Raw genomic sequence first — 26,825 nt, forward strand, 5'->3', positions numbered from 1 at the left:
TCAGAGAGCAGCGCAGAGCATCAGCAGCGCACCGTCGCAAGCCACACAGCACAGCCTGGCACGGAGCCAGAGAGCCCGCAGGAGATCTGAATCCCCAGAGATTGGATGAGGATTCAACTTCACTGCATTACAGCTCGAGAATTCAATTGTTATCCCAACCAGTTGATATCAATTTAATTCCTAAGAGTTATGTACTTATGTAGAGTATCTAATGTAGAAGTTGTAACCAAGTTCTTTTACGAAACGGTCTGAATGAATGATATACTGAACGTATGTCCTCTTGATATATGTAACTCTTTGTAACTGATTGAATATATACCTTTTGTATCCTGATAACCCTCTCAATAAGATCTGTTAGGCTTACATGCATATTCTATGTATTAATAAATGTATCCTCTTGTATTAGTACCTGTGTGTGTGCGTTGTTTGAGTTATATCGCATGGTTGGATTCTAAAGCCATTAAAAGAATCATTTTGTGATTTACTGCTACAATTAATAATTGTCCCAGTAAATGTCCAAACCCTACAGAACTGGTGCCTCATGAGAGCACACTACAGTCTTAATGTGGCATCATGGAGAAAAGTTAAGTCCTGATCTGGGCTGCTTGCAATCACGTGGTTGGTAAATTCAGATTTACCAAGTTAGTTGGAGAGAGGAGAGGAGCCAGTGAGTTAACTAATGAAATTAGTTGGATGATAACTTTTAAAGTACAAAATCATAGTTGATGACTGATTAGAATGTGATCAGGTCCGTCATTTGATGATTGTCCTTAGGGTGTCCAAATGTCTTGGGCAGAAGGGCAATAGCAAACTAAGGGGAGCCAGGCTGCTCCATATACTGTATCAGTATGGCCTTTCAGAAAGAAAATAATAAAAGCATCGATCTAGTGGACACTTTTGTTTTCTCTCCAGGCAACCTCTGCATAGTTTCCCTGCTTTCTGCCTTCATAGACAGCTCTGATTCAGCTGCTCTGCTTTTTACTGCTGTGTCCAGCTCCTGCTCAGCGGCTCCATTGACTGTCTTATCCCAGAGTGTCACTTCTCTGCCACCTGCCCTTTTATTGTCGTCTACAGTACATCTCTCATCTGAAACTCTCTACACTCTGTTTACAGAAACTACCAGAGCCCTGCACCTGTGACAGCCCCCCCCCTTGACAGCTCGCCTTGCCACTGAATTGCAGGACCTGGATTGCAGCAAACATATTGCTACACAGATTGTACTCTAGCCTGCAGAGATGCTGAGTCATTCTAAAAAGGCTCTGATGTGTATAAGGATTTTGTAAAAGTTTAGAATTTGCCACATCCACCAGCAACCATAAACGACCTTTTGCTAAACTGACCACAGCTATGGGTCATTCCAGCAAGAACCAGCCCACAGATCAATTATCCAATCACGACACCACACTAATTACCAAACCCTCCACTTCCCAGGATATTTAAACACTCATTACCCTCAGGACTGCACTCGGTATTAGCCTCTATCCCTTGGAGCTCCTACCTTGCTGTTGCTATCAAGACATTCTCTTTCGGATTAATACTCAGGTCTTCGAATATTCTTCCTTCATCCCTCGACTCCGTCTTCAGCACTTCAGATTTGGATATCTAGCCTTTGATCCCCTCTGATGGAAACCCTGGTCTTCGATGTCCTACCTTCGGCCCTGCGATTTGGAAAAGTAGCCAACAATCTCCTATAAACTTTCAGAACAACGCACGGTGTCCTTTCTCTACCTCATGGACACCGCATTCGTTACAAGGAGGTCTAGTTTAATCCCACAGGTCAAAAACATACTTGTAAGTTAATTGGTTTCTGGGAAAATTGGCTACAGTTTGAGTATGTTTGTGTGTCTGTGTCTGTGTGTGTCCAGGGTGTATCCTGTCTTGTGGCCATGTCCTGCTGGGAAAGGCTCCGGCTGCCCGTAACCCTGTATTGGATGAAGAGTTAGAAAATGGATGGATAGAAATCAATGAAAAAGTGACAGCATAGAGGATGTGTCAGTATTTATATTAATTATCATAACATATAAATATTTAGATTTATAATTTATCATACTATATTGTGTAATTCATATTTATCATATCATACAGATTAGACAGTTGTGACATTCAACAAAAGTCAAGAGTGACATCATTTTTTAGCTTACTCATTGACTAGGGTAGAACAGAGAAAATTCAAAGACACAGACTCCTATTAAAACTTATACCTGTGCCGCCTCACTGCTCCAAACACTTTAAGACTCACAGTGTGGATCAGTCACCCCTCAGCCCTTTCAGAGTCACTGACACACATGCGACAATGCTACCACTGATTCTACTGCTGGGGACACTGGGACTCTTTGCTCAAGGTGAGGATTAAAGATGATTTTTGTGTTCTGTGATTTAGATTATTCTGAATTTTGTGATACAATAAAACTTACTGATAACTGAGTGAAAATTATAGCAATGTTTTTTTCTCATGTATAACAATACATACATGTTTTTAATGATTAGTTATTAATAACCTCTTATCTATAACAATTTCCTCTCCAGGGTCCATTGGGCAGATTGTTCTAACTCAGTCTCCAGCTCAGACTGTTCTCCCAGGAAGCTTTGTCTCTATCAGCTGTACAGCCAGTGAGTATGTTAGCAGCAGCTACTTGCACTGGTACCTCCAGAAACCTGGCCAGGTTCCACAGCTCCTGGTTTATTATGCAAAAACACGTTATTCTGGGGTTCCTGATCGATTCAGTGGCAGTTATTCTGGGATAGTCTTCTCTCTGAAAATCACTGGAGTCCAGGCTGAAGATGCAGGAGATTATTATTGTCAGCAGGGCTACAGCACTCCATTCACACAGTGATACACGACTGTACAAAAACCTCCCTCAGCTCTACAAGAGCTGCTCTGGCTCATCAGCAGGTCTGAGACTGAGGAGAACTGAACAACAATGGGTTTGTACATAATGTACAAATCTATATTATATTTGTAAGTGCTGTAGATTTTTTGTTATTTTACATTTTTACTCATAAATTTCGAATGTATCTATTTTAATAGATATGGCAGCATAATGGCACAGTGGTTACTATTGTGTCTTGCAGTGCTGGTGCCCTGGGTCCAATTCTGAATCTGGTGCACTGTCTGTGTGGAGTTAGTATGTGCTATTGCTGGAGGAAATGCAACGGCATTAGTTCAATTTTTTTTAAATCATCAAAGTGAATAGGAAATGTTAAAGGTGTCTTTGGCATTTTTAAGTTTCAAAGTTATACTAGAATACAGTAAGATCTTATGCCATACACTCTGCAGAGATGCAACAAGTTACAGCACAGATCAGCGATGGTTTGAAATGGGTTTTTATTCATGTAAAAAAATGCCATTTCTGGATAACACCAAAGACACACAGAAGGTGTATCCCTGCGGTGCTCTGAATCCCAGCAGTTTTGCAGGATGTTTTATAGTCTGAGTACAGCTCTGGCCAGCCTCTTTTATTACATCTGACTCTTTTCTTTTCCTCACCCCTTTCTCTCGGTCTGTCTGGGTTACTTTTCTTTCTCTCTTCTTCCAGCTCCTCAGCAAAGCCTTTTTATTCCTTCCTAGGGACACAGGCATCCTGATTCCGTTCCGATGCCTGGAGGTAATCACTCTGTTACCCTGAGCTCCCTGAGGATTCCTAGTTCCTGGGCTCTGACTGGGACCTCTCCCTGCAGCTGTGCTGACCCGGGGCTCCGAGTGTTAAGAGGGACTGAGATTGGGACGAGAAACTCTGTATAGTAGTTCACATTGTAGAAACACATATCTGTGCCCCAGAAATATCAAATTGAATGTTGATACACATCTCATCAGAGAGGATTGTGGGAAAATCTGACAGTTGCTCTGTTGTTGGGAGGAATTGCTCAGTTGGGAGAGTTGAAATGTATTTCTTTTCACCTCCTGGGTCCAGCTCCTGTAAGACTGTGTCTTTGTGTTTCTCTGACAAACCAGGTACACAGCTCCCTGAACCCTGCTGGTGTCAGTTCTATCTCTTTGTGGCCTTTTGCTTGTTTAGTTCCTTCTGCAGTGTTTAAATTTCACATTCAGTATCTGAAATGTGTGACGGGTACCACAGATGTAGTTTGACTGCAGGAGTGTCTCCAGGATGCTTCACATGTCATGGAAACTGTAGATGACTGGTTTAAACAATGAGGTTTAAGATTTTAAATGTAAACTGTATCAGAAGTGCATACTGTATCTAAATACTGTAATCCTTTCTACCCACAAATAGCTTGCTTTCAGGTATTTGTGAGACATTGTGGCCTTCAAACATCTAACAGTTGTCAATCAGTGCAAACTGTATTCACACCTCCACTACACCATTAAAACTCTCACTTTCATTTTTTTGTAAATAAATGTAATCATTGACTACAATGTAATACACCAGTATATCTATATAGAGTAAATATACATAAATAGATCAATATACAATACTAAATCTGATACTTATCAGTATATAACCCATAAAATCAGAAATGTGATCTGTGTGTGGATCTGAAGTCTATTTTTATCTTTATTTGTTGACTAAGATGAGCCACTCAAAGTGTGAGAGAAGGGGAGCCAAAGTACTGAAAGTCAGTGTATTTCTAGTTTGCAAAAGTGACCTCTACTGGAATTACTGGAAAACTGCATTGCATTTTATAATTTAACCTGGTGTTGCCAGATAGGCAGCACTAACCAAAACAACGAGCAACATATCTATGTAACTATCACATATCATTAGAATACGACAAGATCACAAACTGAATGCCATCAGGTAACATGAACTACATCTGCATGAAAACATAAGGTAAACTAAGCCCTCAGGTTCATTAACAAAAGGAACTCTTGGAATATTCCTGCTATGAAGTTGTGTTTATTGTGCATAATGAGGCAGAACCAGGTTCCACCAGACATTTCTTCACAGACCTCAGTGCACAAATGTGTTTACAGCTCAGCTTGGTTAATTAATTAAGGAAGACACTTTGCATTGGCAGGACATGCTTCAGTGCTCTGGGAGTGTTTATAGCCCTGTGGGTTTAACACTTCATGACTGAGAGCTGTCCTTCATGGCAACAGAACACACAGCAACAATGACTTTTATCAGTGTCTTCATAGGGACACTTCTTGTCTGTACTCATGGCGAGTAGCAAATAAATTAATACAAGAAGATTTGTAATTAGCAGAAATGTTATTTTAAATGGTTCAAATGTGAAACTGTGTATAATAAGCATCTGAGGTATATTTTATTATTTATATATAAATATATTATTAATAATACACCAACCCCTTGTTCTACTTGGTACCATCACAAACCTGGAGAAACTATGAAACTCCTGTTATCCCCACAGGGTGAAGGAATGGCTATAAAAAAATCTACTTGTGACAGTTCTCAACCTAAGTGATGTGGATCATATGGCCTAATAACATTAAAACTTGTGAAGAAAGAATAATTACATTGCAAATCTTTCCCTGCAAGCTCTTCAAATCCCAACACCAACCTTCACCTTGAATTCCCTGTATATACTGTAACAAAACCACTTCATCTGACCGGTGTATGAAAGCATGAACTCTACCCTCCAGCAGGTGGAAAGAACAGCCCTTCAGTGTACTGTAGCTCCCTCTGCTGTCGACTGGAGGCTACAAGTCCCTGCTCTCTTCTAGATCATGAGGAGAGCAGGGTTGTAATGATAATGCTCTCCCCACAGTCCCCAGCAGAGAGAGATGTTGTACAGAGTGAGACATTGTGATCTCTCCTTGGCCCTCAACTACTGGAGTCTCATGTTGTTCAATGTCTCTTTTAAATTCAGTCAGGGATCAGACAGAAAGCCCCTCTCTCTCATCTTTCAAAACCCTGTGATTAATGAATGATGCAAAACAGAGGAAAACTATCCATCCATTTTCAAGCCCTACCTCTGCTCACGGCTTAGCTCACATTGTTCAGTCTGACACAGGATTTATATACAGGAGAAGAAAGTGCTTTGCATACCAGAGCCACGCGGCTTTAATTGACAACGACAAAAACTGCTCTTCAACATTTTGTGCAGACAGAAGAAGACAATTTGCATAGAAGAGACACTTTGCATTGGCAGCACATGCTTCAGTGCTCTGGGAGTGTTTATAGCCCTGTGAGTTTAACACTTCATGACTGAGAGCTGCCCTTCATGGCAACAGAACCCACAGCAACAATGACTTTCATCACCATCTTCATCTGGACTCTCCTCATATACACTCAAGGTAAGATATTATTTAATAGTTTTTTGAGGGAAATACAAATTTAGTACTGTATAATGCATTGTACCTTTTGAAAATATAATGCTGGTAATGAAAACAAAATAAAATATATATTTTTATTTTCAGAATCCAGTGGACAGGTTACTGTGACTCAGACTCCATCAATGAGATCAGTTCTCCAAGGACAGACAGTCACTGTGAGCTGTAAGACCAGTCCTGCAGTGTACAATAACTACAACCTAGCCTGGTACCAACAGAAACCAGGAGAAGCTCCTAAACTCCTGATCTATACAGCAACTACCCGTCAAACTGGGATCCCAGGTCGTTTCAATGGCAGTGGATCTGGGACTGCCTTCACTCTGACCATCACAGGAGTCCAGGCTGAAGATGCAGGAGATTATTACTGTCAGAGTTACCACTACATCAACAGTAAAGCTCTGTCCACAAAGTGTTACACAGCCATACAAAAACCTCCCTCAGCAGGGCTGCACAGCTGCAGCTGAGACCTACAGTACTGGAGGTGCACTTACATGTTTATGTTAGTACTATAAGAGACCTTTTCACAAAGTTACAGTATTCAAAGAACTGTGATTAAATTATTTATCATTTGAATCATTTTGACTGTGCGGCAGGAGAGAGAGATATTGACTGTGGACTGTGGGAGGAGACCAGTGCATCTGGACAAAACCCACCAAACACAGGGAGAACATGCAAACTCCACACAGTTAGCATCCAGGGAATTGAATCCAGGGCCCCAGCGCTGCCAGGCAGCAATGCTGTAACTCAAGAAATCATTCCTACAAACTGTGTTTTTAATCACACTGCTCACAGAATGACACATGAGCTCAATACCAAACTGTAGAAAAAAACATTTTGAAAAACCATATTTTTTATATTTCTTTAAAGTCTTTATCCTTCTCTGTGTAGCGGTGAGGCTTATTAATAAGAAAGAATTAAGTGTTTCTGAGCTTTCCCAAATTAGGCCTCATCTCTCTGTTCATCTCTGTGGTGCAGCCACAGAAAAACTATTCATGCAGGCTGATTTAAGATGGTTCCTTTGATAAGGACAGCTCCCAAAGGGGGATGCACTTAGCTAAGCCTGGCTATCATGATCAATGGTCATCCATTGGCGCCTATCTGTCTAGGGAGTGCCAGATGGACATCTGGACTGCATTCCTAAGTGTCAGGAGTAAGTGACTCATATCTCACCTTGATCAACCAATCAGGGACTGGTAGGGCCGAGTAACCCACGTGGGACTCTGATGCCCATGGAACTTTCAGCCAATCAACGAGCTGAAGTTCCTCCAGGTAAAAACAGGCAACACAGAGATTCAGTAAGATTCAGTAAGATTCTGGAGAGGATTCTGTGGACTGTTCTTAAGGGAATTCAAAGGAGAATTCCAGGGAAGAACGGCCCAGGAGCAGAAGGCTCCCAAGGGCAGGACATTCTCGCAGCGCGCCTCCTGACCATCCTGAGACTCAGCCCGGACAACCACGGAACGGCCAGTGTGTCCGAGTGCCAGAACTTTCCTTTGTTCTAAGAGTCTAGAGTGGAGGTTGCCAGAGAGTAACCAGCAGCAGGCCTCGTGAACAGGTCGGAACTGTGGACAGCTGAATCACTACTCAGAACTAGCTCTTCATCAGGAACAAACCGGTCCTTTTCCTGACTTGCTTGGACCCACAGTCATCTTTTCTCCTGTGCACAAACTTTGCTAGTTAAAGCCAACAGTGAACACCGTCGCAAGCCGCACAGCACAGCCTGGCACCGAGCCAGAGAGCGCGGATTGGACAGCAACAGCCTGCAACTGTTTCTTTGTGCCCGCAGGAGATCTGAATCCCCAGAAATTGGATGAGTATTCGACTTCAATGCATTACAGCTCGAGAATTCAATTGTTATCCCAACCAGTTGATATCAATTTAATTCCTAAGAGTTATGTACTTGTTTTGAGTATCTGATGTAGAAGTTATAACCAAGTGCATTTACGAAACGGTCTTAATGAATGATATACTGAACGTATGTCCTCTTGATATATGTAACTCTTTGTAACTGACTGAATATATATCTTTTGTATTCTGATAACCCTCTCGATAAGATCTGTTAGGTTTACATGCATATTTTATGTATTAATAAATGTATCCTCGTGTATTAGTACCTGTGTGTGTGCCTGAGTTATGTCGCATGGTTGGATTCTAAAGCCATCAAAAGAATCAACTTTGTGATTTACTGCTACAATTAATAATTGTCTCAGTAAATGCCCAAACCCTACAGAACTGGTGCCTTCAGAGAGCCACTATGATTACATATTTGGCGTCCCTGAGCCGGTTTTATTACATCTGTTTACAGTTGAATACTTCAAAGATACATTGTAAGTGTAAGAGTATATCTCCTGATACTAATGAAACACCACTGACCTGTTTTACAGATAGGTGGATTAGGATAGTTTTTATTTCTTAAACTTTAGAAGAAACTAAAGAAATCTGCAGTTTTATCAGCTCAGGAACAATGTAGTGTCTGGGTCTGGCTGTTAGTACAATGTACCAGTTTTCTCTGCTGACCTCGCGGGGGCGCTGTGGAGCTGGCAGTTCTATCAGTCAGCTGGCTGCCATAGTAATGCAGTCAGACAGGAAGCAGGCTTCACCTGTGGATCAGCACATTCTCCCCGTCTCCTGGTGAAGCAGGCTGTTTAAGTTCAGAGTGAGCTCTGCTCTGGGCTGTGGTATAGAGCTTCATCTCTGAGCCACTGCCTTGTTCCTGGCTGTATCTGAGTTTCTCCTTGGACTATCGACCAAATTTGTCTCAATTTGAGCTTTGCACTTTCCTTGAGTTTCAATCTGCTGTGTACCTGAACTGCTTCTCAAGACCTTGACTTTCAGATATTTTCTTGTTCCTTTGATGTGTCTCTCCAGCTCCAAGCTCCGATTGTCTCCTAACTTCAGTTCTGGACTGTGCTTTGCCTGTTTGCTGCTCCTGCCTGCTGCTCACCAGCTGACCTGTTCCAGCTCTAGAGTTCATTTTATGACCTACAGACCACTGTTACAGTTCCATCTTTAACAGCCTCATTGCTCCCATGGGTCTTGTTTCTCTGTGCCTGGATTCCATGTCATAGTTATGGGACCCTCATATAAATCAGATTGAACCCCCCTCTCTCCTTGCACAAGGAAGAGACCCTGCAGAGCATCCACTATGAGAGCTGGACTGAACTCTTCCTGCTCTTCAAGGAGGAGTTCTGGGAGAAGGAAGGGATCCATAGGGGCAAGTCCATCATGGATCGCTCGTCGATCTTTTTCTACTACGTTAGCGAAGCGCTTGAGAGCAGGGTCAGGCTGGTCTGGTATCTCACACCTGGTCCCACGAGTCCCTGTTCTTCCTGGGGAGGAGTGACGAGGCTTGACAGGAGGCAGCGCTGAGCGACCTGGCCGCCATCCCACGGCAAGGGCATCCATGCTCTGTATGAAGGCAGGCTGGTGAAGTAGTGGAGCCTGGATGAGTCCAGCCTGGGTGCCTTTGTGCTCTTCACACCCTTCCAGCTGATGGATTATCACCAGGACCTGCTCGTGCCCTTTCAGAGAGTCTGCTTATTGGGGGAACACACCGCCCTGCTCCATGCGGGGATTGAGATGTCCAGGAAATCTGCTGTGAGGGCGGCCCGGCATGTGAACGACAAAGCATCTGCCGAAGCCGTTCCATGTATAAAGACGGAGCTTTAAAAAAATCTGCAGGGCCTCTGGGCTCTTCTTTCCAAAGCACAGTGATCTCTACAGGCTGGAGGTCTGTACGCCCAGGCAGAGCCCCTCCAGAGATCAGAGTCTCACTGAGAGTCAGTCTCACATTTCCCTGGACGTGAAAATGAATCAGAGCAGTGGCTCCCAGCCCTGGGGCTGCAGAAACACAGTCTGCTGGTTTTCATTCCAGCTGAGCTCTGCTCCTCCAGTGCATTTTCATAACTTCATTGATATTCTTGCTTGTTTACACTTTTATCACACTTCAGTTGTGCAGCGTCGGCACACAGATCTTTACACGACCTGTTTTTAATTTGTCAGCTTTTTATTCTGATTGAACAGCTCCTACTAGTTGATTAATTGAAGATGAATAGTTAGGTGGGAGTGATGTGGTATCAGACACGCCCACAGTGGGAGTGACACATTATGAACCACTTTGGAGACAGACAAGGTATCAGACACACCCAGAGAGGTTTTTCCTTCTCCAGATCAATTGGTTGCATTTCAGGCATCAGAGTGAAACTCCAAAACATGTACAGATCTGAAACCTGTTACAAATCCGATGATCTCCAGTATGTATAATTTTTAATATGATTGTATTTAGTAAGAAACCAGAACGATACTCTATTTTCCTGCCAGGACCCACAAAGAGCCTGTTCTGTACTGGATTTGAGGTGCTTCAGGGGGATTGTAGTGTTTGGAAAAATAACCTCTTTAAAAGCAGGAAACACAACTGGTGCTACAAGGGGATGTTTGGCTCTCTGATGGTTTTCAGGTTTTGCACAAGGTCAGTGAGTTCTGGAGATGGAAAATTATATTGGCTTAGAAAAGTACTGTACATTCAATGTACTTTTCTTTTTCACAGTTTTCGCAATTTCTTTTTCACAGAAAAGTAAAATCACTTTGGTGCCACCAGAGGGCAAACTCCCCCAGAGTCGATTCCTGAAGTCAGAGATGTTCTGTTGAATGTGCTGCTCTCCAGCCCAACATACTGTACAAAGTGCAGGAATTGAGGAGGGACTTAATCATCGGTGTCACTGAACATTAAGAAGTTAACTGATGTCTTATAATGGCAACTTACATGTTAAGTTTTAATCCTACAGTCCTGCTACAGTATGTCTGAACACACAGAGCCATATGCTGCTTTAACCAGACTCACCACACTCCACTCCATTCCAGCTGTGTTGAGTGGAATAAGGGCTCAGCTGATTGTGTCTCATCCTCTGCTCCTTATAGGCATACCTGAAAGAGCCCACTTAAAACATGCTGGTCACAGTTGTCTGTTTGGATACAGCCTCAAGGAAGATAGGTGGGATAAACTTGATTTGTCCCAGCTACAACCCTTAACTGAATACAGGTTTGTCTGGATATTCAGAATGCTGACAAAAAGAGTCCAACTGCCTCAGTTTAATCAATTAGAAATTAACAATTGGTTTGCAATATATACTGTAAGATTTCATGTGTTGTAGGAAGAATATCTCGGGCAGAATTCTTTACTTTAGCGACTCACTGTCTGGGTCTTACAGTATGTCTTGGAGAAAAGTTAAGTCCTGATCTGGACTGTTGCAGTCACGTGCTTGGTAAAGTCCAATTTGCCAAGTTAGTCAGAGATAAAAGTAGAGCCAGTGAGTTTACCAATCAAATGAGTTGGTGGCTATATTTTAAGGTACGAAATCACAGCTGAGGACTGATTAGGATGTTATCAGGTCCATCAGTGAATGATCATGCTGAGGGTGTCTGAATGTCTTGGGCAGAAGGGCAATAGCAAACTGAGGGGAGCCAGGCTGCACCAAATATCAATAGGGTATTTCAGAATGAATAGTAATAATAGCATTGAACTAGCGGAGACTTTTTTTTTCTCCACAGACAGTATGTGCACAGCTCCTGCTCAGCAGCTCCATTGTCTGTCTTACCCCAGAGTGTCTCTGCTCTGCCACCTGCCCTTCCCCTCAACTATCAGCCTGCTTTCAGCACAGTATCAGCCTGTCTTCCACATCTCTCAGCTGGAGCTCCCTACACTTACCTTGCTGACACCCTGGGAAACTCCTGCACCTGCGTTCCCACCTGACGGCTCATCCTGCTACCAATCTCCAGGACCTAGATTGTAATTAAACACATTGCATACCTACAGGCTCTATGGACTTGAGTAGAATCCATATTGCTTACAACCCATAAATCTAGGGTTCTTGATGTGATTCAATGGCAGTGGGTCTGGAACAGCGTTTACACTGACAATAACTGGAGTCCAGGCTGAAAATGTAGAAGATTATTACTGTGGGAAGATTGGATTCTACTCTATCCTGCAGAGATGCTGACTCATTAAAAAAGAGGCACGTGTGTATAAAGATTCAGAATTAAGATGAAATGAGAGAAACAGAAGAAAGCATTTTTAAAAAAAGATTGGATATAAAGTGTGGTTTGGCTCAGATAGTGTGAATTGTGTAGATATCTCTGCGGACTAGAGTAGAATCCATATTGCATACAGCCCATCTGTCTGGGTTTCCTGATTGATTCACTGGTGGTGAGTCTGGACCAGCCTTTACACTGATAATCACTGGAGACCAGGCTGTTCTCTCAGCTCAGGCCTTTTCTGTCTGTGACGGGATTTGCATACAGGAAGGAACTTTGCATACATGTGCCGCCTCACTGCTCCAAACACTTTAAGACTCACAGTGTGGATCAGTCACTGTTCAGCCCTTTCAGGGTCACTGACACACAGGACAATGATGCCACTGATTCTACTGCTGGGGACACTGGGGCTCTTTGCTCAACTTGAGAATTAAAGATCATTCTTGCTTTCTATGTCTGAGATTTATTCTGAATTCTGAATTTAAAACCATTAAAAGGCTTATTACAATTATTAATATTCCTTTATTTATAAATGTTTCCTCTTCAGAGTCCAGTGGGCAGATTGTTCTGACTCAGTCTCAAGCTCAGACAGTTCTCACAGGAAGTTCTGCCTCAATCAGCTGTACAGCCAGTAAATCTTTTGGCAATATCGTCCAATGGTACCTGCAGAAACCTGGGCACGCTCCACAGCTCCTGATTTCTGTTGCAACAAGCCTTCAGTCTGGGGTTCCTGATCGATTCACTGGCAGTTACTCTGGGACAGTCTTCACACTGACAATCAATGGAGTCCAGGCTGAAGATGCAGGAGATTATTACTGTCAGCAGAGTAGCATCTTAATAATAATAATAATAATTGCTTACACTTACATAGCGCTTTTCTGGACACTCCACTCAAAGTGCTTTACAGGTAATGACAGGGACTCCCCTCCACCACCACCAATGTGCACCATCCACCTGGATGATGCGACGGCAGCCATAGTGCGCCCGAACGCTCCCCACACATCAGCTATCAGTGGGGAGGAGAGCAGAGTAATGTAGCCAATTCATAGATGGGGATTATTAGGAGGCCATGATTGGTAAGGGACAATTGGAAATTTGGCCAGGACGCCGGGGTTACACCCCTACTCTTTTTCAAAAAACACCCTGGGATTTTTTAATGACCACAGAGAGTCAAGACCTCGGTTTTACATCTCATCCGGAGGACGGCACCTGTTTACAGTACAGTGTCCCCATCACCATGCTGGGGCATTAGGACCCACATGGACTACAGGGTGAGCACCCCCTGCTGGCCCCACTTAACCTCTTCCAGCAGCAACCTTAGTTTTTCCCCAGGAGTCCCCCCTCCAGGTACTGGCCAGGCTCACACCTGCTTAACTTCAGTGGGGCTGCCAGTTGTGAGTTGCAGGGTGATATGGCTGCTGGCTTACTTTACACGCACTGATATACGTCTATACAAAAACCTCCCTCAACTCTACAGGAGCTGCTCTGACTAAAAAACAGAAACCACAGAGGACTGAGACTGAGAACAACTGTAGAGCTGCTACAAGTGAACTGAACAGAACTAAGTTTGTACATAATGTATTAAACTTTTATGTTATAGTAATTTTTTTACCCACATTACTGGGTAGCAGTACCAAGTACTGATAGCAGTACAGGGGGTCAGTATCAAATTACTGGGTAAACATATATCCACATTATTAAATGAAACTGAAAATTAAAAATGAAGAATGATTTGTACATTTAACAGCTAAATAAATAATATGTTATACATTTTTACAATTAAAAATAAAATAAAAGTATAGCTGTTTAGCATTTTAAACAATATTAAATATTATGTAAAGTTTTAGTTTATAGTCCAATGATAACTTCAATCACTGAGAAGAGAAAGCAAAAGCTGCTGTTCAGGCAATTTTTTTATTTCTTAGCCTGTTCACAGGACACAGGATCTTTTATAATGACATTCAGATGAAGCAGTAGCCTGAAGACACAGAAGTTTTGATCATTCTCCTAGTGTGTTTATTGTTAAATTTAACGACAATCGTTACAGACTGCAGTTTTCAACGCTGATCACAAGAGAGAGACAGATCACTGCTACCTGCACTGTACAACAGCAACTTGATAAAACCAACAGAACAGCCTGCAGTTCTCACCCTTGTCAATCCAGTTCTTTCATTGTTGGCTTTGTCTCTTCTGTGCCAATGGTTGCATTTCTTTAAAATTAAACACCTGAAGAAGGATTACTGAAATGCCCCGAATGAAAATATTTTAATAATAATTAAACACAGTATAAAATATACAAGTATGGAAGTGCATTGCAGCCACCAAGGGAAAAAAAACGCCCCTTTATCTCATAATTGTGATACGCTGGCGAGTTCCAATGCTCCCACAATTATTCCTTCCGATTCCACGACACATTCCACACATGGAAGGAGCTCGTCAGGACCATCTCTAACAAGATCAGGCTGGGCTTATCAGCTTCATGAAGAAGTATTCCTCAGGGCTCAGACATTGAGTCAATAACCCTAGTGTCTATTTGCTCTCTATTTCAGTTTCCAGAAGGTAACTAAAGTTTTTTTTTTTCCCCAGTTTCTGGTCTCCCAGCTCCAGTTGCCAGACCTTGCCACCGCTAATCATCTATCAACCCGCCCTGACCTCATCCCAGACCCATCTGCCATTCCTGCAGATCTCTCCTGCCTGCCGTTTCCTACCTGCTTCATCTGTGCATCTCAGCCGTTCACCATCCCTCCTTCTATTTCCCATTGTCATCATCCAATAAACTCCTTAGTCTTCACCGCTGAACAGGCTCTGGAAATAATTACTTCTCCATGCCCCGTTTCCACCCACATGCCCAGCATAACAGTAATTGCGAGAAAAGTACAGGTATTTCATAATTACGAGATAATTTGTTATTTTGTAATTATGAGATAGTTTTCTTGTAATTACAAAATAGCAATGCTTACGTCAGTGTATGTACAACCTGTTCCCCTGAACACATTTAGAAGCTACAGTGAGCTCGGCTGGCACTTTCGGTTTATTGATGGTCTCAATATCCAGCGCTGCAGAATTTGTATGGATCTACATTTGACTGGGGTTTAGTCATAATGAAATTGCCATTTTAAGCAAATATGAACAGAATCATTACAAGCATGAGGACTAGTTGTGTGGGATTTAGAGATTAAAGCAACGCTGGTTCGGTTATGTACATCTGCAATCAGTTCCACTGCTTTAAACTGTAAGTCTGCACGTAGAAATATTATAGGTTTTATATGACAACTGTGCTATTGCGTTATCACATGAAGTACATGAGAATTACTAATTCATAATTACAAGATCATTAATTATAAGATAAGGGTGAGATTTTTTCCCCTTGGTTGCAGCAATACGTTTCCGTACAAAATAATCCTTTTTAGGTATAATATTAAAATTTGTGTTTGCATATTCTATAATGTATTTCATACAATTAATTCAATTCTGATCATAATCATTCCTACACTCTGTAACAGAAAGAAAGCTCAAACACAAGATCATAAAGCCCAGCTTTATAAATCTGAAAATCAGTCTGTGTGAAAAAGAACAGTGATGTTATTAAAGTCCTCATCTCACACCTACAGTTTCTCACTGTCTCTACCGTCTGAGCTCATAGTGACCCTGTGTAATATCCCAGCTCATCCTGAGCCCCCAGTCCACATACTGTACAGTAGGTGGGGTTTGATTAACATTGAAGAAAAATATTAGAGGAATCCTATAATTTCATATTTATACTATTTTCAAACAACGGGGAAAATAAAAGCTTCAAGCACATATTCAAACATAAAAACAAAATTAACAAAGTGAGAAAATACAATATTTTTATATTAATACTGTATTCTGTTATTCAGTTATTTAGTGTACAAGAAATCCCCACTCTTACCCACAGTTATTAATTTCACATACAGTACAAGACAAATTTGCACATTTTTTCTGATATTGTGGCATCTGTTTCTAATCTCGCCATTTTTAAGAAATAAGGTCTTTCTGTAAATTAGGCCATTTCCCACATTCAGAATGTTTTTGTTAAGATACAACATGTCAATACAATAATCTAACAAACTATATAGGTACAGACAATTCATAAAGTTTAATATATAGTCTATCATTGATTTACAGTACAAAAAGTGACAAAGTAATAATAAAACACAGTTGATCTTTTTCAGGAGTTTTTGGTCTATTGATTGTAGTTTAGTCTTGTGATTCAAGCAATTTTTAGGTTTTAAAGCCTGAAATAAATAATTATATTCTTACATTTGAAAAAACCTAAGGCTTTTTTCATACCACAAAGCTTTCCTACTTATACATATGGGTAGTATTAAGTACAAGTAAAGCTGTAGTACTGCAAAGTACCATGTACAGTACCTCCTGCCAATGATATCAGCTTTTGTTGAATTCCAAGTAATGTGTCTAATGTAATTTTTCAAGTGCTTTTTTTCATTGCATTTCAAAAGAACTCTGTTATACAGTAGGTGTAGGAGGATAAATATCAGCGTAAATCTTCGAAGATGCCAAAAACTGTGAAATTTACTGAAGCATCAGTATTCATTCCCCTAAGGCAATCACTGTTGGAAACTAATTTAACAATAAATACTATTGTCAACATTCCTGGATACAGTGCATGTCCCTCAATGTGTACAGCAGGATGGTGTAGTAAAATCGTATTTATTCTTCCTGGGAAAGCTGCTTCAGTCCTCACTTGGTTTGTTGAGGGTTGATTATGAACTTCAGCTGTCAGGCTTCTCCATCACTTTTCTATGGTATTCAAGTCTTTGATTTGACTGGGACTGGAACACTTAAGGACATTCAGTCTCTTCCTGTCAAACTTCTTCAGTGTGGCTCTAGACTTCGAGCCATTGCACTAAAGAAGAGTGAATTTTCTATTCATTTTTAATTCACTATTACTGAATTTATTAAAACATGTTTTCCTCTACAGTATATTTTTGCCTCTATCCATACTGCTCCGCTGAGAGCAGCTTATAGTCAGGGATGGACCCTATGCAGATACAGGGAACTCAAAGAGCTGCAAGCAGAAGAAACAGGGAAGTACAAGGTTGAAGTCCAAACAACCAATAGGTCAAAAAGCCAAAAAGTCTTGGAGCAATAAGTATCCAAGGGAAAATCCAGAAATTGTGGTTAAAAGACAAGGCAAAAGTCCATGGGCCAAAAGGGGACAGCAGAGAGAATCTCATAGTAAAACAGGATGTATAACCTTCAGGTGAAAACCTAATACTGAGCAAGGATGTGTCATGATCGTAAACTCCTCCTTTAAGGACGCTCCAGCCCTTCCTTGTTTTGTACTTATCTCCTGCACCTGCCTCCGGTTCCTCCCCCCTGTGTTATAAAAGAGCCATTCCTGCCAATCTGGACTCAGCTTTGGAAGATGGACGCCCGGAAGCCTGCCTACCAAGGAGTCCAGGAGTGACTCGATGGCATCGGCTTCACCATAGTGTCCTGACCATCTGGGACTGGGACTGGAGCGTCTGGTCCTGTTACCCCCTTTTTATTCCCCCGCTCCGGATTTAACTCTGTTTGTCTGTCAGGATGGATTACCTGGTCTTGGACATTTGCTACACTCTCGGATTTGCCTCGGATTCCCTCGGACTGTTTGCCTCGGCCACACCTCCCCCGAACACCAGCGCACCATGGACACACCCCCTGTTTTCCTCCCAGCCCTTAGCATGCCTCTTTCCCATCTTTTTTTCACTTCCCCCAGATTGTGTTGTCTGCATGGGGTCCTGAAAGAATGCTTTGTGACAGGATGAAACAGGGAGCAGGGCTTAAGTAGGCTGGAGGGGAGGTGTGGTGATGGATTAACAAGGTCTGCTTAACCTACTCCTCACCAGAATGGATGAGGTATGCACTACTGGTTTGGGTGCCCTCTGGTGGCGGGATGCTGGTGCCGTAACACATACATCACATTAGAGACTAGAACATTGTCAATGTGTGAATAATGACTCCAGTCTCAGACATAGAACAGCTTCACTTTCCTGCTTCACCTGCTGCTCAGTGAGGAAGAGGGGTTTTATTTAGGAGTCTGGGTGATACGATGCACATTCCAATACACAATGATAAACATCACTATAATTAAAGACAAAAAGTCATTTGTGCCTCTTGAACTCTTTATCATTAATTTGGTTCAAAAGCTAGTTGATTTATTCATAAGGAAGTCAAGCTAATCCATTTTGATTACACACAGGCAGTGACCGTGACTGATTTTGTCTCACAAGCAACCTGCCAGAAATATTAAAGTAACATCAGACACCAGTGTCTGAAGACTTTACAGTGAGAAATACTGTATTTGCTGCCTCATTGTGCCTCAAGAGACAGCTCTGTTCAATTATCTCACTGCTGGTGTCTGGTTGTCAGATCTCCTGTACAACACTAGAATTGACTTTTCCTCTCAGGTGTGACCAACAGGCTCAGGTTATGTTGCTCTGGAGTTGTAACTCTAATTTGTTTTTATTTTTTATACTGCCATTTTAATAGCAACTCAACAGACATCAACATCATACTACACATATTTATAAGAATAGGATTTTGATGTTTTGCAATGCAATGATAAATTCTTATTATTTCTCATATACTCCTCCTTCATGTCATTATCACCAGAACCGAAAGGATAGGAACACCATACATACAGTATGTACAGTATAAGAACAGACTAGACAGAATAGACTTCAGCTAAAAATGTAATCAAGTTACAAACCATAATTTCTAAAAATAATTTATCAAAAAATAAATTATTTCTTTTACATTAACACATACATTATGGCCTCAGCTGCTTGTACTTTATCATGTTCTCCATATACATCTGTTTTTTTAATGGATGTTTTAATACTAATCTAACTGCTTATCTAACTCTATTCAAAGACAAACAGTTTTCTAGAAGTGTCCACGATTCAAATGAAAACAATTTGCATAGAAGAGACACTTTGCATTGGCAGCACATGCTTCAGTGCTCTGGGAGTGTTTATAGCCCCGTGAGTTTAACACTTCATGACTGAGAGCTGCCCTTCATGGCAACAGAACTCACAGCAACAATGACTTTCATCACCATCTTTGTCTCTGCTTTTCTTCTTTGTATTCAAGGTAAGAATGATACAGTATACTGTAGAAAGATACAATATTTGTGGAGGATTTATGTAAACAAATATTGTACTACATACAATATATGAACATTATTCTAGTTAAAATATACAATTTTATACTTCCATGCACTTCATATTCTGTCTTATTTCTTACAGAGTCCAGAGGACAGGTTACTGTGACTCAGAATCCATCAGTGAGATCAGTTCTCCCAGGACAGACAGTCACTGTGAGCTGTAAGACCAGTCCTGCAGTTTACAGTGACTCAGCAGGTGAACGCATGGCCTGGTACCATCAGAAATCTGATGGAGCTCCTAGACTTCTGATTTATCTCGTAAATAAACTAATCTCTGGTACCCCAAGTCGTTTCAGTGGCAGTGGATCTGGGACTGACTTCACTCTGACCATCACCAGAATCGAGGCTGAAGATGCAGGAGATTATTACTGTCAGAGTTACCACAGTGGTGGTGTGTTCACACAGTGTTACACAGCCGTACAAAAACCTCCCTCAGCAGGACTGCACAGCGACTGTACTGCTGCAGCTGGGACTAACTGCAGGTGCTGAGGGTGAAGACAAAGATACAGGACACAGCCTGAGGTGGAGCTTGGTTGCACACAAACACACTGAATTTCATGAATGTCATTTCCATAGTAGTGTGGAGCTCAATAATGAGATTCAGTGGCTCCAGCTTTATTCATATCCCAGATGAAATAAGAACAAAAACATGAAGTCTGAAATCTATAGTTAAGATATTGTATTTTCCTATTACTATTTACTGTACTATTCGTACCTACAATTAAAAAATGCAAGACTAAAATACTAATAGCAGTGAACATAAAAGGCATGTTTTTGATTAATACTTGATTGGGTAGGGTAACAACTGTAATGTTCAGTAGCATTCAGATAGCTGCAGTGTGCAAAAGCCCAGCAGTGGCGGTACTGTGAGTGGGTAGCGTTTTGGAGTCTTATGGCTGTGGGGAAGACCTCTGATAAAACTGGATTTAAAATATTCCTTTTTCAAATAAAATCCATCAAGATTATATCTACAACAACGTTCTGGAATCACAATGAGCACATCCAGAAATATATATAGAAATGTATAGAGGCCTCCAATAGTTTACTGTTTGCCTAGGGTAAAAAAGGAGGCAACACACAGGAAACACTCAGCTGCAGATGGCATTATCACAAAGAGCAGAGGGCTCCTTCAACACTGCAGGGAGATGGTAGTTAATACCACAGGGTGAAGGAATGGCTATACAAATATCTATTTGTGACAGTTCTCAACTTAAGTGATGTGGATCATATGGCCTAAGAACATTAAAACTTGAGAAGAAAAAATAATTACATTGCAAATCATTCCTCTGGAAGCTCTTCAAATCCCAACACCTGCCTCCACCTTGAATTCCTTGTACAGTATATACTGTAACAAAACCACTTCATCAAACCGATGTGTGAAAGTGTGAACTCTACCCTGCAGCAAATGGAAAGAACAGCCCCTCAGTGTAGCTCCCTCTGCTGGTGACTGGAGGCTACAAGTCCCTGCTCTCTTCTACAGGGAGCTGCTGTCCCCTGGAGGCTGAGCACAGGCTGTGTGAGAGATTCCTCCTCCTGGGATGAGATCGTGAGGAGAGCAGGGTTGTAATGATAATGCTCTCCCAACAGTCTCCAGCAGAGGGGGATATTGTACAGAGTGAGATTTTGTGATCTCTCCCTGGCCCTCACCAACTGGGGTCTCATGTTGCTCAATGTCTCTTTTAAATTAAGTCAGTGACCAGACAGAAAGCCCCTCTCTCTCATCTTTCAAAACCCTGTGATTAATGAAGGATGGAAAACAGAGGAAAACTATCCATCCATTTTCAAGTCCTACCTCTGCTCACTGCTCAGATCACAATGGCAGCTCTGGCACAGGATTTATATACAGGAGAAGAAAGTGCTTTGCATACCAGAGCCACACTGTTTTAATTAATAACTACAGCAGCTGCTCCTCTCCATTTTCTACAGACACAGAAAGACAATTTGTATGGAAGAGACACTTTGCATTGGCACCACATGCTTCAGTGCTCTAGGAGTGTTTATAGTCCTGTGAGTTTAACACTTCATGACTGAGAGCTGCCCTTCATGGCAACAGAACCCACAGTAACAATGACCTTCATCACCATCTTTATCTGGACTCTTCTCATCTTTGTTCAAGGTATAATTTAATACTTGGCTAGTTGTTGTCTTAAACATATTTTTAATTTGTGATGGAAGATATGGCTATTAACATATTATGTACAAGCTTTACAGAAATGTAAAAATAGCTAAAATAAATTAAAGCATTCTAGTTCTTGAATTCCTGCATTTCCTGTGTTTTATCTTGTTTTCAGAGTCCAGTGGACAGATTACTGTGACTCAGACTCCAGCAGTGAAAACTGTTCTCCCTGGACAGACAGTCACTGTGAGCTGTAAGACCAGTCCTGCAGTGTATAGTAATAACCACCTAGCCTGGTACCAACAGAAAGCTGGAGAAGCTCCTAAACTCCTGATCTATTATGCATCTTCCCGTTATACTGATCCCAGAGTGTTTCAGTGGCAGTGGATCTGGGACTGATTTCACTCTGACCATCACAGGAGTCCAGGCTGAAGATGCAGCAGATTATTACTGTCAGAGTTTGCACTACCCCAACAGTAACTGGGTGTTCACACAGTGTTACACAGCCGTACAAAAACCTCCCTCAGCAGCAATGTACAGTGACTGAGACCTACAGCACTGCAGGTGCACTTACATGTTTATTTTAGTACTATAAGAGATCTTTTCACAAAGTTACAGTATTCAAAGAACTGTGATTAATTTTTTCTCATTTGAATCAGTTTGACTGTGTGGCAGGAGAGAGAGATATTGATTTTATCTGCCATCTCTGATATTCAAGGGGTTTTATTTTCCTGCACCTGTTGTGTTTGAAATAAAAAACATAGATACAGGAAGAGAAAGAAAAACATAAGTAACACATATATCCAGAATACAATATGATGCTTCATTACTTGAATTAATCACAAAGGGTGCAAAAGGCAGGATACACTCTGGATGTGAAGCCAGTCCATTGCAGGGCAGACAGACACAAACACACCCACTCACAGTGGGGTCAATTTCCTCAGTAGGCAGTAATTCTACCAGCATGTCTTCAGACTGTGGGAGGAGACCAGTGCACCTGGACGAATCCCACCAAACACAGGGAGAACATGCAAACTCCACAGAGTTAGCACCCGGGGAATTGAATCCAGTGCCCTAGTGCTGCCAGGCAGCGATGCCATAACTCAAGAAATCATTCCTACAAACTGTATTTTTAATCACACTGCTCACAGAATGAAACGTTTTGGAAAAAAACATTTTGAAAAACCCTATTTTTTTATATTTCTTTAAAGTCTTTATCCTCCTCTGTAACTGTAAAGTTTACAGTTGAATACTTCAAAGATACATTGTAAGTGTAAGATTATATCTCCTGGTACTAATGAAACACCACTGGTCTGTTTTAGAGATAGTTGGATTGGGATAGTTTTTATTTCTTAAACTTTAGAAGAAACTAAAGAAATCTGCAGTTTTATCAGCTCAGGAACACTGTGGTGTCAGGGTCTGGCTGTTAGTATAATGTACCAGTTGTCTCTGCCAACCTCGCGGGGGCGCTGTGGAGCTGGCAGTTCTATCAGTCAGCTGGCTGCCATAGTAATGCAGTCGGACAGGAAGCGGGCTTCACCTGTGAATCACCACATCCTCCCGTCTCCTGGTAAAGAAGGCTATTTAAAGTCTGAGTGAGCTCTGCTCTGGACTGTGGTTTAGAGCTTCATCTCTGAGCCACTACCTTGTTCCTGGCTATATCTGAGTTTCTCCTTGGACTATCGACCAAATTTGTCTCAATTTGAGCTTTGCACTTTCCTTGAGTTTCACTCTGCTGTGTACTTGGACTGCTTCTCTAGACCTTGACTTTCAGATACTTCCTTGTTCCTTTGCTGTGTCTCTCCAGCTCTGAGCTGCGAATGTTTCCTGACCACTGTTACAGTTCCATCTTTAACAGCCTCATTGCATCCATAGGTCTTGTTTCTCTGTGCCTGGATTCCATGTCATAGTTATGGGACCCTCATATAAATCAGATTTAACCCCCCTCTCCCCCTGCACAAGAGAGAGGCCCTGCAGACCATCCACTACGAGAGCTGGACTAAACTCTTCCTGGTCTTCAAGGAGCGGTTCTGGGAGAAGGAAGGGATCCACGGGGGCAAGTCCATCACGGATCGCCTGTCGATCTTTATTTACTACGTGAGTGAAGCGCTCAAGAGCGGAGTCGGGCTGTTCTGGCGTCTCACCCCTGGTCCGACGAGTCCCTGTTCTTCCTGGTGCTGAGCGACCTGGCTGCCATCCATGGTGAGGGCACCCGCGCTCTGTACGAAGGCAGGCTGGTGAAGTAGTGGAGCCTGGATGAGTCCAGCCTGGGTGTCTTTGAGCTCTTCACACCCTTCCAGCTGACGGATTATCACCAGGACCTGCTCGTGCCCTTTCAGAGAGTCTGCTTCACAGGGGAGCATACTGCCCTGCCCATGTGTTACGTCCCAGTGTGTGGTCCATGTGTGTTTTGTTGCTATGTTCCACACTTCCTGACCTTGATCTCCCTCCCCTATTGGTCCATCATTACACCATTGTTTCCGTATTATGTCATCAACAATCAGCTTCTCAGCCAATCAGAGTGCGGTTTATTTAATATAAAACTTGGAGGTTTTCTGAATGAATGGACCTTTCATTTGACTTTGGTCCCTCTCGGCTCAGCTTCGGTTTTGTTTTGCTTTTGGTTTTGCTTCGGCTTCGTTTTGCCTCATGTGTGTGTTTGTTTTCATAGAGCTTCGGCTTTTGTTGGTTTGTGTTGTCTCTTTGTACTTTCGTTTGTTTGTGTGTTTATCCTGTATTTAGCCATTACCTTGTACAGACATATTGTATTAACCTCTGTGTTCTCTTGTGCCCTGTTATTTGTGTCTACTCTCGTTTGTATTCGTAGTTCACTTATGTATTTGTGTGAACTTTTGTGAATAGGGTTAGTTTGGGTTGTCGGGTACATTCTACACACATAGTTGATTTTTGTATTAGTCACATTAGTTTAGTATGGGTGGTTTTGGGTAGTCAGTGAAGGATAGCTAGGGTGTTTGAAGACGCGTGTGGAGAGTCTTAAAAAAGTGTTTCGGGTTTTCTTTTGTAGTTAGGTCAGCTTTCCCTCACTTTCTAAGCCAACTCCATTTTGTTTGTTATTTTCTTTCCTTTGGCACCGCTCTAGTTCCTTACCCCTGTGTGTTATTGTGTCCTATTATGTACAGTACTAGTCACTTATTCACCTTAAAATAAATCACTTTTGCACCAACACTTGTTGTCACACTTCCTAAGTCCCTCACCAGAACCCACCTGTATCCAAAAACTATCCTAAATGTTACACCCCTTTACCCCTAGACACTTGGGGTTGTAACACCATGTGTGGATCGAGACGTGCAGGAAGTCCGCCATGAGGGAGGTCTGGCGTGAGAACGACAAAGCGGCTGCTGAAGCCGTTGCTCATGTGAATCCCCCATTCCAGCTGAAAAACTTCAACTATTATTATTGCCAACTTGCTTCATACATATTGTAAGTTTTGCACCTAAGAACTGGTATGTCTTCCAATATGTTTACACTATTGCACCTTACTCCTCAGATCGTACTCTTGTATATGGTCTGAAATTGTCTATTGTTTTTGTACATTAGCACTGTACTGCAAAATGTGAAATGCACTGTGTCTTATATATAACTGTGATGTCTACATGTTTCTGCACATCTGAACTGTAATGTGAGCACATAGTGTGATTGTGTTTTTGTGTCTCCCCATCTCTTGTATACTGTCCAATGTAAATATTTCAGTAATGTTAATGCTCCTGTGTGCTTTTGGTGTGAGCAGGTTCCAAGTGCTAAGGCAAATTCCTGTACCTGATAAGTACTGGCAAATAAAAATGATTCTGATTCTGGAGCCTTCTTCAGGTGTGACAATGTAGGTATGTTCATGGAAATCTACAAATATTATAGAGAGAGGCTGAAGACATGCTATTACTAGGCTATTGAATTCTCAAATGCTGTAGTAGTCATTTATAGAGATTGGACGAGCTACAGTATGTCTCTTTTTTCTATTTTAATATGATTATATCTTGCTTGAAACCAGGGTGATTATTTATTTTAATGTCAGGACAACAATGGAGCATGTTTATCTCCTGGAGCTGCTTCAAGGGGAACATCATGGAAAAAAATAAAATAAAACAGGAACTCAACTGGTGCTAAGAAGATCATTTAATCTAAGGATTTAAGAGGGGCATAAACTTCATTTTGAATCACAATGGATAGGAATGATTTTTCAGGCTGCATTTCCAGGTGATAAGACAAGTACTGTATGTATAGAGTAAGTCTGTATTCGTAATGAAGAGGTTCCAGTACATGTATTATCATTGAAAACAAAATCACTTTCATGCCAAACTTTAAACGCGTGTTTGTCGCAGTTTCTGTGACAAGTAGAAATGACATGGCTTTCCAAATGTACAGTATGTTATTCTTGTTGTGAAACAATACCTGCAGGGATCATGAACCAGGTTAGATTGTGCTCAGAGTGATACTGTTAATACAAAACAGTAAAGAAAACCAATATTGAGTTGAGCTCTGAATGTCTGAAGCACATTGAGAACCCAGAAATCCTCTGCAGACACCTCCCACATTCAGGCTTTCCCTGTGAGTGTGAAGGGATTTTAAAGCTCAGAGCCAGGGCTCGTGAACTCAGAGAAGGGTTGTGTAGCTGCACAGGCCCATATTCTCCAACAATTCTCTACTTACAAGAAAACACATATGTTCACTCAGAGATAATAATCTTGCCAGACCTTGGCAGCATATCACTCTTACTGAGGGTTGGTTTCAAAGATACCCTCTCAACTGTAATCTTAAAGTATAATTATTGTACTGCAAGTTTTTTTTATTGTTATGAGCTGCAGATTCAAATGCTGTTCTTATTTCAATACTTTCAGTGCATCATATACAGAAACTGATGAAACAGAGTGAAACTGGTGAACATCCCGAAGTACAAAGAAGAGGTGTGAGGCAGCAAGATAGGTTCACAGGTGAGGTATCTCAGTATCAGGCAGACTGGATTCTTAGGAGAGGCTGTATTGATAGGATGAAACAATCTGTTGGACACGCAGGGTGAAATGAAAGAGCAGCACTGTTCTCACTCACTGAGACAAGTGTCACATAAGAGGAGCAGAGCACTGTTTTTTTGGGAAAGAGACTCTCAATTCAGTGTTCAGTGCTGCCCTCTAGTGTCAGTAATATGGCAATTACACTGAGACAAGAGTCACATCAGCAAGAAGAGCAGCAGCGTTTGCTAGCAGAGACGGAGACTCTCAATT

The 26,825-nt window shown here is 41.7% G+C and overlaps 1 gene segment (V, D, J or C); it reads left to right on the forward strand.

Moving 5' to 3' along the window:
- The first annotated feature begins 19,269 nt into the window (after window positions 1–19,269).
- LOC148646806 (immunoglobulin kappa variable 4-1-like) lies at window positions 19,270–23,837 on the forward strand. The segment is given in 5 exon segments: window positions 19,270–19,402; window positions 19,558–19,761; window positions 21,960–22,099; window positions 23,554–23,688; window positions 23,751–23,837. Coding segments are annotated over 5 exon segments (639 nt in total).
- Window positions 23,838–26,825: the final 2,988 nt, after the last annotated feature.

This window comes from Lepisosteus platostomus, chromosome 16 (assembly GCF_059453375.1).
Source record: "Lepisosteus platostomus isolate fLepPlt1 chromosome 16, fLepPlt1.hap1, whole genome shotgun sequence".
NCBI lineage: Eukaryota > Metazoa > Chordata > Actinopteri > Semionotiformes > Lepisosteidae > Lepisosteus > Lepisosteus platostomus.